The sequence below is a fragment of the Penicillium canescens genome, assembly GCF_028828765.1.
Source record: "Penicillium canescens strain IBT 15451 chromosome Unknown utg000011l_segment0_segment0, whole genome shotgun sequence".
Classification (NCBI taxonomy): domain Eukaryota; kingdom Fungi; phylum Ascomycota; class Eurotiomycetes; order Eurotiales; family Aspergillaceae; genus Penicillium; species Penicillium canescens.
In genome coordinates, this window is record NW_026703973.1 from 1,497,971 (window position 1) to 1,511,739 (window position 13,769).

The 13,769-nt window shown below is 48.2% G+C and overlaps 4 protein-coding genes across 4 annotated transcripts; 2 read left to right on the top strand and 2 right to left on the bottom strand.

Moving 5' to 3' along the window:
- Positions 1-2,883: 2,883 nt before the first annotated feature.
- Positions 2,884-3,203, bottom strand: N7446_013303 (uncharacterized protein; the record flags this gene model as incomplete). The annotated part of the gene is made up of 3 exons (XM_058522044.1): positions 2,884-2,900; positions 2,955-3,138; positions 3,189-3,203. The coding sequence occupies 3 exons, from the start codon at positions 3,201-3,203 to the stop codon at positions 2,884-2,886; spliced, it is 216 nt and encodes a 71-aa protein (XP_058365521.1).
- A 1,674-nt stretch (positions 3,204-4,877) lies between these two features.
- On the bottom strand, positions 4,878-6,401 carry N7446_013304 (uncharacterized protein; the record flags this gene model as incomplete). Its single annotated transcript, XM_058522045.1, has 2 exons — positions 4,878-5,997; positions 6,115-6,401. 2 exons carry the CDS (start codon positions 6,399-6,401, stop codon positions 4,878-4,880), a joined length of 1,407 nt encoding a protein of 468 aa, XP_058365522.1.
- An 871-nt stretch (positions 6,402-7,272) lies between these two features.
- Positions 7,273-7,566, top strand: N7446_013305 (uncharacterized protein; the record flags this gene model as incomplete). Its single annotated transcript, XM_058522046.1, has 1 exon — positions 7,273-7,566. One exon carries the CDS (start codon positions 7,273-7,275, stop codon positions 7,564-7,566), a length of 294 nt encoding a protein of 97 aa, XP_058365523.1.
- Positions 7,567-9,304: 1,738 nt separating this feature from the next.
- On the top strand, positions 9,305-12,565 carry kin1 (putative serine/threonine protein kinase Kin1; the record flags this gene model as incomplete). Its single annotated transcript, XM_058522047.1, has 3 exons — positions 9,305-9,877; positions 9,937-10,564; positions 10,623-12,565. The coding sequence occupies 3 exons, from the start codon at positions 9,305-9,307 to the stop codon at positions 12,563-12,565; spliced, it is 3,144 nt and encodes a 1,047-aa protein (XP_058365524.1).
- Between the last annotated feature and the right edge of the window lie 1,204 nt (positions 12,566-13,769).

The window sequence follows — 13,769 nt, forward strand, 5'->3', positions numbered from 1 at the left end:
GGATGTTTCCACGTAGGAAGCAGTAATGTGTAAGAAGCATGTGATTGACGTGGTGAGAAGGGTCGTTCCGCCAAGCTTTGTGGAGTATTCCGGTAGGGCTGAGCAGTAGATCGAATGTTTGCTTCCTAGCATTAGGGTCCGATCGTTGGACTGCTGTCTATAAAAGGACCCTTTTCCATGCTGGCCGATCCTTCTTCTTCTTTCTCCCCAGCCGATACGCTTCTATCGTTAGTAAGTCTTTACAATCTCACTACTGCTCCTTCCTGATACTTCCTTAGCTGAGGCATCTGAGATGTCTGTGGCTTAGTTCTAAGACATTTGGATGCTTAGTTCTGATGCGTCTAGGGCATCTCATGCTTGCTCAGTTTAAGGGCATCTGGGACATCTCATCATTATCCCCTTCCTTACGGAGATCCTCCCTGATCTTGTTGGTTCACGTTTCACTTGCTAACTGCCTCATTCATAGCAGGTATGCCGTATATCCGCTTCCCCTCTTCCGAGGTGGAGGACTTCCTTCGAGGTTCTATTCGACAATGTCGTGGCCGCCCCCAACAGGCCCAGCCAGACAACAATCGGCAATCCCGTGGCCTTGTCCAGCAGGCCCGGCCACAACTCACCGACTGCTGGTATTTTGATTAAGTGGTATAAGAGATGAGCTAGAATTGCTGGCACGATTGAACTACGGCGACTCGATATCAACGGTGACCCACTCAAAGAACAGGATGCAGCCATTTTTCCGGTACCTGCCTCTCCTCAACCCCCTATTACAGTCACACGTAAAATGTTGTTTGGAACTGCTCTTTTACATGGACGTCCACCATTTGATATCTTTCCGTTCCCTCTTGATGATTTACGTACAGGGGCGCGCATTGCTATGGCTAAACAGTCCCTTTTTCCTCTTTGAACGGAGGATACGGCGTTTACTACTCTTACTTTATTCCTAATCCAATCGCTCTTGTTCCTCTGAATAGATGATACAGAACTTCCGCCATTCCTTATAGTTCAAAACGTAGTGTGACGGAACCCGCCCTTAATGCCAAAAGTTCATGCAATACCTAAGCCATAGCCAGACACACCCCGAAACAGTACGCGGTGACCGTTCTAAGCAAGGTAGTGTTCAAAGCCCACTTGTACATATACACTCAATCATGTAGTCACATACGATTACTACATGTACAAAATATTTCATCAGAAACACTCGTTCCTTATGAAGCAGTCGTACATTTAGATAGAAAGACATGAGGTTCATGACACAGTGGGATTGTTAAATGTGTGGACAGCTTGTCCAAGTACAGTCGTATTTGAAATTAGTTTTAAAGTCACACTCTTGCGATAACTTGGAACATGTTAATCTACATTCGGTATAGCCGCCGATCCCCCTTGTATTTTACATGTTTTGTAGTAGCCATCGAAAGTGTGTCCTTTCATCACAGCTCCTTACCCCGGGAGAGTAGACCTGACCACGTCAGAAGCTGCTTCTCGATGGCGGTCCAAATAATGTCGGTACCATCAAATCGTTCAGTCAGATTGTGCTGGGGGCAGGCGTTCACTGAAACGATAATAGCAGTGACATTAGCTCTCACCCAACGATGACGGGCGATTTTCCGTCAAAGAACTTACTCTACTTTTTTCCTAGGGACAGCTGCCAAAAGGCGCTGGGAGTCAAAACGAGGATTTCTTCCGCGTCCTTTGGCACCTCCCGATTGTTGACTGTCACTCGCCATTCTATACGGTAGTGGATATAAGTCGGTGGGTCCTGGTTGTATATCCTTCACTCCTCCTATTTAGACAATGGGAGCAACCTAAGGGGTATCTGGCTGTGAACGATCCTCTGTCATAATAGACTGGGTGGAACTGTTGTTAGACCGTATTGCATGAGGTCCACCGAAGTATCTAGGTGTTTAAGCGTATTGCGAGATGTTTTTCTATGTTTTGAGGTTCTTGGGGCGGTGAGATAGAATCGTGGTGATATAGCCTGTGTCATCTCCACGACAGGATAGCAGTCCTTAAGAGGTCTATGTCTGCTTCTCGGGAGTACTGGATTTCTATAGACCTTGGTAATTTATGGCAATCGTAGTAAATAACAGATACTAAAGGTATAAGCTAACATGCTGACTACTCGGATTAGTTCTTATGCCATTACTGCAGCCTTCTTTTAGAAGTCAAACGAGTGTAGGTAAAGGTTGCGCGTGATAAGGGGACCAAGACGTGAGAGAAATGAAAGGATAATCTTGCCAGAGTGCTTGGGTTTCCCCTTCGTTTGGTGTGTTTGGACGATGAATACTATTATAGAATTTCTATCGGTTTCTACGAGAAACTACGGTTCTACTATAAGAACGACTCATTGTCGTTGCCAGTGAATACGACACAGCCCTGCAGGGATTACCAGGGGAGGAGCTAAAATTAGATTAGCGTGTCTTGGGTTAGGGTTCGGGAATTAAGTCGCAAGAGTGGAGTTAAAACAGATTTCGAATATGACTGTACAATTATACAATTAACAGCCCTCTACGTACAATTAGAGACCGAAAAAAGAGATACAACAGAGCTAAAGTAATATGTCAGATGATATACTCGCCTCGCAGCAGTCAGAAGTATGGCGACTGTCCAAGTACATTAAGCGGCACAGCATATACATTTTTTCCGTTTTATGATACCGGACTACTATGAGGCAATCAAGCTCATCAAGTTTGTTGCAGCAGATGCCTTTTTCTGCCTTTCTCGCATTGAGATTCAAGGTGGAAGTGATTTCAGCGTCAAAAGACCTTGGGTGGTATTATTTCGCTATTTACATAAAGTCATCAAGAGCAAGCCCATAATAACGAACGTGGCTCGCCACATTAAGCCATAGATCAATAGGTATCACGGGTATTGAACGCGGCACATTTAGTTCTTAGCGGCTTCTGCAATATTGTTAGCTCTAAGACCAAAGATAGCTTCGGGAGCAATCGACATACCCTTGTGGACATCGGCCTTGGTGTTGTGGGAGAACTCGTCCTTCTTGTCGGCAACGGCATCCTTAGCGGCGCTGGCACGGGTGGTGACATTGGCATCGTTGTCCTTAGCGACATTCTTGTTTGCCTCCTTGGAAGCCTCAGCGCCAGTGCCCTGAACGGTCTCGGCGACGTAGTTGGCGGCGTTCTATACAATGGTTAGTATGTTAAAACTTCGAAATCTAGGGATTCACGAACCTTGACAGTCTCCATTGCGAAAAGAGTTTGAAGTTGAGGTTGTTTGTTTGAAGGTTTGTAAATTGATTGTGATTGAATTGGATGAGGAAGAAAAGTAAAAGGCGACAGACCAGGGCTATTTATATTGAAGCGAAGAGCGATGATGTCATTACGTCATCGTTGGACAAGCCCGAATCATTCAAGTTTCAGCAACCAAGTTTAGCCCTTTAGCAACAAAAACCTTGGAACCATACGAAAGGTGGCTGTATCCCCATAAACGACAGGCTTCAAGCTTCCTGACATCACTTGAATTTCGTCTGCATGTGACCTGTGTCCCTGGCAAATGCTTTTGATTCGTGGCTCTGAACCCAGCAGTAGGGTTAACATCGAACATTCTATTGATCCCCATTAAATCCACCGCACTTGGACTAATTTGTAGGTGTGCGTATACCTCGGTCCCTTATTGTCTAGGCCTAAGCTACGAAGGCCCCAGATTGTGCGCAGAGTCTCCCCAGACCCACAAACCCGGCCGAATCATGTATGACGTGTTTGATGATGAACAGTGTAAACCTGCCACCAAGTTTCCCAAGTCTGTTGCGCAAAGTTCTCTCTAATTTTCATGGCAGAGGCTATGCGGTCATTGCCGGCTTAGAATGCTGTAGAATCTGATAAAACATCTGTCAATGGGACAAAATGTGTGTACCAACATGCCCTGTACTACTCATATTTCAACTTCTTTGTTCACTTCGATCTGCTGTCAACCTTAATTTTGAAACATAGATATATCATAACACTGCATCACATCGCTTGGTTCTGAATTTACTAGCCATCTGAAAAAAAGAAAAGGGCGAGAATTTCTGTCGGCCCCTGAATCCCAACCCAAGATACATGAAAAAAGCGACGAACCACTAGATACAATGTGGCCGGGTGACTAGCGAGATTGAAGCCAAAGGGACCCTGCGTTTTGAGCTTGAATCCTGCTTTCAAGGAACGGAGGCACAGTAGCCCAGGCCAGATCTATGCGAGTCATACATGACAGCGCCACAGTCCCGTAGGTGGGTCTATGACGTCGGCTCCTACTTCCTTATGTGCCGAGGTCGAGAATCCCCTGAAGATATCTGAAGGAATGTAACAGGAGCTTCATAATCGTAGCATAACAGGTAATATAATGGGAATACAGTCATATACGCTGCTCCACCCCTTTCGCTGCTTTTCCATCTTCTGGTCGTACAGATCACTTTCCCAGTTTTTTTAATAAATAATCAAAGCCCTTTCTCGATCGCGTCTAGGATAATTTCTACAGAAGAGGGCCCGGCATATCCAAACATCCGGCTAGATACGCATCAGTGAAGTACCTTTGTCTACATTCCCGTCCAAACATGTTCAAGTCGAACAAAAAATCCTATTCAAACTGCTTCCCACCTTGCCTCATCCAATGCATCTCACACTAGACAGTGTCAAATATGGTATACTCGCGGTCTATAGTTGGAAATGAAAGAAAGGATGAGCTTACTAGGCAATGTTTAAGAACATATAAGACATATGGTCTGTGATTTCGGATGGCAATTGAAGCGTGCTATAAGCTTGAACAATAATACATAAGCCAAGGTTCAGGTACAGTGATGGGGTAGGTACTTTACTCCGGATCATGGTAGCGTGTACGAGGCCGCAACTTTGATTACTTAGAAAAGTCAGAAACTTGGATAGTTGCTATAGTCGACCTGGACCAGTTGACCAGGGTTGAGTGAAGTCAAAGCGAATAAAATTTCCAAGATGGTTTCGTTCGCGTGATAATTGTCGATCTTGCACCAAGGCACGAACCAACTCGATTGGCATGCAGTTTCCTTTCAAAAAGCTGTCATGGAAGTCCTTTTCATCTACTTTCCCCGTTTCCATAGTTTCCTTTCGAAGAGCATAGATCTGCAATGCACCCAACATGTACCCAGCCTGATACAACGGCGAATAATCACCATTCAACGACCTTCTCACTTCTCCTTCTGCAGTAGCACGTTCGTGACCCACTTCGTCAACAAGGAGATCAATACATTCTTGGGGACTCATCTGACCCAGATGAAACTTCATAGAAAAGATGATCCGGGCGCACCGGTGAAGTCGCCAAAATAGCATCCCAATTCGGTTCTGAGATGTCTTCTTGAATCGATCATCATTCCACAAAATGAATTCCCAATACAAAGCCCACCCATCAATCCAGAAAGGGGTGTCAAGTAGACGCCGATACGGTCTGTGTCTCGCGATCATGTTCATTTGCAAGTGATGACCGGGGATCATCTCATGGAAGACCGTGGCACGGGAGAAATGGATGTTATTCCCACGCATGCTCATCAGCTTGTCTCCATGATCCATCTCGTCGGTTGGATACGACACGATAATGCATTCGCCTCCGAGAAAGAATGAATTCGTTTTTTGGCGCTCAGGCGACATCATGGACATCTGCCAGGTCTCCTTTGCGAGTCGCGGCACAGTTACAAGCTGATGCCCTTCAAAAAAGGAGATTGCTTCACGTGTCAGATCTCGAACAAGATCCGTCTGTTTTCCTGGTTCCACAAAATCCTGCTTGACTTCTTCTAGAGCCTCTTTCCAGTTCTCCTGATATCCCATGTCCCGTGATGCCTTTTTGAGCTCATGCACACACCATTTGAACTCTTTCTCGCCAATCGCGATGACTTCCTCTGGCGTGTAGGCAATCATGTCTGCCATAAGCTCACTGTGCAATCCCTCACGCCCAATAGGATTGCCCACTATTGCAGCGCCGTTTCCCAGCTGGATGCCAACTAGTTCCTCCTGAATACCGACTGAAAGATCTTCCAATCTCTTTGTCCACGGTCACATAGGGATGCGTCACCCACCAATCAAACAAGGGGTCGTATCCTTTATAGAAATCTATCCATTCTTTCAGGCATTTTCGAAGAGTATCAGTCGTTCTTACTGTCCTAAAGGCAGTTGTTTCTCGATCTGGAAATCGCTCGAGTTATTCTTGGTCTTGTCAAGCAGGGCTGCGATTTGGGCCTGTGACTGAAAGAGCTTTTGAGCAGCATCCTTTGGATCCAGCAACTTGACCAAAGCACGAGCCTCGCACAAATCAGTCAAAATGGGGGAGAAGGGCAATAGTGGTGCAGCCTTTTCGTCTTGCTTGGATTCGAGTTCCAGCTGTCGGATCTGCCTTTCCAGGTAATTCTTCACAAGAAGGTAATCAAAAATTTCTTTCCTGGTCATAATGATCGAATGGGAGATCGCGGAGAGATTCGAACTCAGAAGAGAAGAATCAGTTCAAGTCTCGTGTCCTTCTAGGTGAGATACTGATGGGATAGAAATTTTTGATATCCATGAGTTCCTCGGTGATGCGCTCAATCCTGTCGCGCATGGTGGCGCCTTGAGCCCGCTGGATGGCAATTCCCCTGGGTGTAGTGATAGAGACCATGGTGGCAATAATCTGGCTCTAGTCTGGAGTAGGCAATGCCGGGGTTTCCGACGTTCTTTGTAGGGGTCGAGGACGACGAAGGCCCGATAAAGTGAAAACGCGAAGTCTAGTCGAAGCGGGGTGAGGGAATGATAAACAAAATCAGGAGTGTCTCGTCGGATGAATCAGCCACTAGTCTAGCTTGGGATGTTGCATGGCCCTACTCCGCGTTTATGCCGAATGGAGGACTTTGTTACAACGGGGTCATAAGTGTGTATACAGTACTAATGATGAAGTATTGGACAATTTCTACACAAAAGCCTCGAACGAGTCGACCGCCCTATGCGTATTTTTGCCATATTTTGGCCTCTTTTTTCACCTCTTTTTGCCCATTTTCAAGTGCCTCAGGTTGCAGTTGTTTAAAAATGGTGGGAGTCTGAACGTACTTATGGCCGCCTATGTATCAAAGTGGAGGATGAATGTAGAGGATGCAGGAATAGGTATGTAGTGGATATAAAGTTGATGGTTTTCTTGTAATTGTGACAAGCTCAATTCTGAGGACGTTTTTTGACATAGTCCCTTCTCAATTCTTCCCTTTTCTTTAAGCTCCTTCACATTTCATCATTCTACATGTATGTATCAGAATTGCCTATTCGACTCGAAAGGCACTAACTAGATTCTTGCAATATGCCTTCCAAGGGCCTTATCATTGCGGGCCTTGAGCTGCCAGAGCCCGAGACCTCAAATGGGGATCCTGTCGAACAGTTACACAAGGTTGAGCTCGCCCATCAACGGTACCCGAGTCTACCTCAAGAAAAGCTGGATGCAATCCACCTGGAAGCAATCCACCATGCGATCGAGGCAAAAGACAAGGCAAAGGCACTCGAGATTGAGAAAACCCTTGCGCAGGACTCTCAATATGAGCCTGTTCGTGCGGCAGTACGCAACACATATGGCGGAGAGGTTACAAACACGGTGTGATGGATCCTAGGACTGTTATTTACGACTACGGAAGTAACCTCAACATGTTTCTGAGCATGTGGTAGAATCTGATTTGGTGTCAATCCCGAAAGACTATGGCATATGCTGATTTTGCAATAGGAGCCCTGCCATATCGTTTTCAGCCATTGTAGTGCAGTTGCTAGTCTATCCAATCGGTTGTTTCTAGGTCAAGACGATGCCTACCAAGGTATTCAATACACTCGGTTTGCAATAGACGCTGAACCTTGGCCACTTCACAATCAAAGAAGATGTAGTCGTCACAGTAACTCCGTAGGTCATGATTCCCTCGTCGCGAAAGACCTGACCTCCTGTTTTTAGATCATGGCAAAATTAGTAGGAAGCCCCCATTGGCTTAACCCCATCATTAACCAGCATACAGCGTGTCACTTGGTTACGCTTATTCTACCGATGCTCTCATGGCACTATGAGCAAACCGTAAGTGCATTCTTTGTTCACTAGATGTCTCCATTAACTGACACATTCTACACCATTTTACAATCCGAAGATTACGTGGGGCTTTCAGTTTCTGTTTACCTTGAGCAATCAGCTAGTCGGTATGTCATTGGCTGGTTTGTTTCGTCGGTTTCTGGTTTGGTAAGCCTAAGCTTTTCCCATTGAAATCGTTACGCTTACGATTGGAGGCCTGCTGCATTGGTGTGTTCCATTCAATTCTCGAATACCTTTTTGTTCCATGCGCTTCATGACCACAGTGGCTCTGATAGCTCTGAGAGACAAATGGGTGGAGTATCTCACGGTACCGATACTTCCTCTATGAGTCGGGTGGTGCGTTTGCCTGGTATTGGTAGGGCTCTCCTCTGCTCAGTTTTTACAATATTATAGGATAGCTGGGGCTTTATGGCGAGGACTCTCTGTAATTGCTTTTGTCACCTGTAATGGTCCCGTTGAGCCTTTGAATCCTGGCCATTGACACTTTTCGCTATAGGGATCCGACCCAATTATGTGATTTTGAACCAGTTGTTTGGGGGATTTACTAGACTATTACATTCAATTGGACGTGAGTTCTCTAAGGTTGATGATATGATCAAATAGCCCAGTAGTCACGCAGAATATCAAATAGGCGACGCTCTCTTTTGGCAAATCGGCTGTCCTCCTCCCTAGCCCCCTTGAAGGAAGCGTAGTATTTGTATTACTTGGGTAGTGCCATGGAGAAAGCCAACCTTGCACGTTGTTAAGGCTAATTCGAATTTTGCAAGGTGCTCTATATACTAAAATAACGATCGTCGTCTTATGTATAGTTCTCGGATATTTATAGTTCAGATCACGTGTGGATGACCAACAGTCTGGGGCTCCCACATAGGTAGCTTGGTGGTTACGTGGACACTGGAGCGCATGGCTAAATGTACCTAAGTGGTAGCCTGGAGAGTCCCTGAAAAGTAAACAAAAAAAATACTAAGTACCGCATAACAAAAAAGGGGCGAATTTCCCGTGAACCCAGCCTCAGACATAATTTGGGTATCAACTTGAGAGCTTAGTTACCGAAGGGCCATCTCCGCAATCCAACCCACTTCTTCCCCCCATCTCCATCCTTGTCTCTTCTTCTCTCTCTTCCCTTCTCATCTTCGCATTTGCATTCCAACTTCCGTCTCTACACTTGAAGTCATCCTTGTGCTTGGGCCCCGAGCCCTGGCTGCGGCTTCTCTTTGCTCCCCCGCTCATTCCTTTGACCGCTCCGACCACTCAACTTTGATCACCCACGATGTCTGCTGCTCCGACACCTAAAGTACCGACGGTGGTCCGAAGCCATTCAACCTCGTCTCGCCCATCCCGAGCGCCATCGGATCTTCCCCATCGGACACGGAGTGTAGCGGTCCGTCCATCCAACACATCCCAGCCCCCTGCACAAACCCAGCACTCGCATTCGAAGACCGCCTCCCATGACCGACGTCCTCCCTCGAATCATGCTGCACTGGACAGTGTAGCTCGTCGCGACTTTGAGGCATCCAATGTCGCGCGGATGCCCTCTCGCCGGGAAGCGTCCTCAGAACGGTCTCAGGAACGCCCCTCAACTGCTCGAACCGAAACTACCCGAAGGCACCAAAGACAACCGTCATCGCAACGTCAAAGGGATAGTTTCGATATGTCACCGGCTGCTGCTACCCAGGAGCCGACGCAGTCTGCGACCGGAACAATTGCCCCCGCAGCTGCCGCGGCGCCTCGGCGTCGGACCACGATCACAACGCCAACGGGGCAGTGGGCTCTCGGTAAAACGATAGGTGCCGGAAGTATGGGCAAGGTCAAATTAGCGAAAAATACCGAAACTGGAGAACAGGTATGTGCATCCAATTTAGCAGGTTTCAATCATCAACGCAGTACTGACATCGGTCGCAGGTTGCCGTCAAAATCGTCCCACGACTCTCGACAGAGGAACATCGCACTAGCCGCGAAACAGAAAGAGCCGACCGCTCTAAGGAGATTCGAACTGCTAGAGAGGCCGCAATTGTCAGCCTGGTGAACCACCCATACATCTGCGGGATGCGGGACGTGGTTCGAACATCATACCACTGGTACATGCTCTTTGAATATGTCAATGGTGGCCAGATGCTGGATTACATTATCTCCCACGGCAAATTGAAGGAGAAGCAGGCGCGGAAGTTCGCACGCCAGATCGCCAGCGCATTAGATTATTGCCACCGCAACAGCATCGTGCATCGCGATTTGAAGATTGAGAACATTCTGATCAGCAAGACTGGTGATATCAAAATCATTGATTTCGGCCTCAGTAACCTTTTCTCCCCGCGAAGTCTCTTGAAGACGTTCTGCGGCAGTCTATATTTCGCGGCCCCAGAATTGCTTCAGGCCAGACAATACACCGGCCCGGAGGTGGATGTGTGGAGCTTTGGTATTGTGCTTTATGTCTTGGTTTGCGGAAAGGTGCCTTTCGACGATCAAAGCATGCCCCAGCTGCATGCCAAAATCAAGAAAGGTGTCGTGGAATATCCTCCAGGTCTTACTGCAGGTTAGTAAAGCTCGAAATGCGTCCTTCACTTGCTCTCCTCGCTAACCGTATCTCGCAGAATGCCGCCACATCATCTCCCGCATGTTAGTCACCGACCCGAAGCAGCGTGCCAGTTTGGCCGAAATCATGACCCATCCCTGGATGAACAAGGGTTTCAACTCCCCTCCAGAGAATTACCTCCCCCACCGCGAGCCTTTGCAGTTGCCCCTGGACCAAGAAGTTATCGAAAAGATGACTGGCTTCGATTTCGGCTCTCCAGAGTACATTAAATCCCAGTTAACCAAGGTCTTGGAGTCGGAGGACTACCACCACGCTCTTAGGCTCAACTTCCGTGAACAACAACCCGCCCACAACTATGCGGAGCGCAAGCGCGGAGTATTCGATTTCTACAAACGACGAAACTCTGCAGCCAGTCGCGATACTCTCTCCGCGCCTTCGGCTGAGGCGGTGCAGCTGGGAAATGACCCCTTGAACGCTTACAGTCCCCTGATCTCCACATACCACCTAGTCAAAGAAAAGCTTGACCGGGAACGCTCTGAGGCACGCCCTGGAGCCCTTGGTCTTCGTCAGGCTCCTAGTGAGGTCCAAGTGCCTGATTTACAGGCCCCGGAGGCCGCCCACACGAACCAGTACCAGCTGCCAGGAGACAAGGATACAGGGAGACGGTCCCGCCCACGGGCCCGCACCCATGGCGAGGACGAGGTGTCAGAGGGAATGAAGGGTCTTCATTCCTCTTCCCCATCGGCACACGCAGTCCAAGTATCGCATCACGACACACCAGCAAAGAAGGAAAGCACCGCTGCTGGTCTCTTGAGACGCTTCAGCACTCGCAGAACCAAAGATCGCAGCCGTGATGTTGAACGTGAACGGACGAGCACCCCCAACACACCCACACTCAACGTCCAACCCCCGGCCGATTCGGCATCTCCAATCAATCGTGGCTTCAGTGTCCGAAGGACCCGGCGGGCGGAGCCTTCCCCAGGTGGTATTTCTTCAAATAGCAGCCAACAACAGCAGGATCTTTTGACAGCCCCTGGCTCGGCAGATCGTAGCGCCAGGTCCAACAAATTCTTGGAAAGATCCGCCAGTGTCAATTCGGCTGACTACCGAACCCGAAGAGCTGCACGGAGGAGCGATGCTGATGCAATTGACGTTGCCGCAGATCGCCAGCCACCTTCGACCAGTGGCTCTGATCAGGTTGGTCCGAATAATCAGAAGGACGTTGCTGGTGGGAGGACCGGTAGACGTACGCACACGGCACGCACCATGTCCCTTGGCCACGCCCGACGGGAAAGTATCCAGGCGCGCCGGGCTCGGCGGGAAGCAACTCGGGAGGCCAATGTCCCCGAGGAGACCGATGCAGACATCTCTGGCGCAGGTACCGCGCTGGAGAGCGCCAACGAAGGAGAAGATCTGTCTAAACCGGTGTATCTCAAGGGTCTTTTCAGTGTTTCAACCACCAGCAGCAAGCCTTTGCCCCTCATTCGGGCCGACATTATCCGTGTCTTGAAACAACTGGCCGTTGAATATGTCGAGATCAAGGGCGGTTTCAGCTGCCGCCACGCCCCCAGCATCGACCTCGACAAAGTGGTTGATGTAGCCCCGCCTAGCCCAGACAGGCAGGGTCAAGTCTCTGGACACCGCCGGCGTATCAGCTTCGGCGGACTGCTTGGTCATGACGAAAGCCAAAACGACACCCGCACTGGGTCCTCCAAACTTCGTCGGGCTCAAGCAGCACCGGATCGCAGTTTCACCACAAACTCGGACGCGTCGGATGAATTTGTTGCACGGGATCAGCAGCAGGTCGGCGAACGAGTCGTTGGCGAAACCACCACCCGTGTGCAGAGCGACACTGGAGAGAACCTAGTCCTCCGATTCGAGATTCTGATTGTGAAGGTTCCTCTCTTCTCATTGCATGGTATTCAGTTCAAGAAGGTTTCTGGCGGCATGTGGCAATACCGCGAGATGGCGAAGAAGATTCTCGATGCATTGAGGCTGTAGCCGGTTCTATCTGGTATAGATTCCTTGGCTGAAGATCGCATTGCTTGATGAGACTGTACCTGTGCTTTTGGCACAATCTTGTCGATTTATTTTTTGTTACATCCATCCATGACGCATCCGCACGAGCATTCGTTAGCTTTGTCCCGTTATTATTGCATGTCCAGCTTTCCCTTTCCACCTTTACCATTTCTTTATGGAGAGGTCATTTATCTTCATTAGCCCTGTGTGTGTTTCATATTGTGTTTCGTGTTTTGCACTTACTGCTCACCTATTCCGATACTCGTTGACCCAGATCTGCTCTTCGGTCTACATGGTGGATATTAGACTTGAGTCAAAAAGAATTTGTGGATGCTAGCGTTTTTCCTTGTTCATCCTTGTCATCTGTCTGTTGGTTGTTATCAGGCTTCGGGGGATGGTGTGGTGCCTTTTTGAACATTGATCATAAAGTTTATGTCGTCGCTACAGGTACAAATGGTTGCATACGTTTTACGGCTTGAAGGCTTTTCTCTACAATTTGTAGACACGCGTGGTTCTCGAGAATAAGTAGGAGGCTATTTTATGACTTTATGACTAGCCGGGTTGATATAACGAAGTGTGTAGACAGGCCCTAGGACAGACAAGATTTGGCCCTAGGGCCTCTACAAAATTCGAGCCGGAAATTTAGAGAACCCAACCCGGCATTTGATATTGCGAAATATTATAGGTAGTAACTATTCTAGTCAATCAATAGTGAATTGTTCTAGACCGTTAATATAGGTCAACTGCCATTTCTATTGTCTATGCACCATGACAATGTCTCTAAAATACCAGAATAAGTCCACTACAATCCCAGCGAACTCTCAAGATCCGAAGTGAACATACGTAAGCTTAAAATGAATGGCACAAGATTTGTTGAACCACGGAAACAAAAACTCCCCATTCGGGCGTGGGATACCTACCCGTCGGCGCCCAAAAGAAAAGTTGCTGTGGGCACGCCTAGGGGACCGCACTGTATATTATTGGGGGAGTACCGCCGGGGAAGTACCGCCAGTGAGCAGGGGGCCGCCGGACAGAAGGAGGTGGGGCCCGCGAGAATTTGTACCGTCCAGTTGACCGGGCCCCTTAGCCAGACACAACAACATCAGTCAGTGTATTTGGGCCGGAAAGCGACCACGCCAGTAGATCTCAATACCAATGATTATCTGAATCGTTAGGATAGATTATT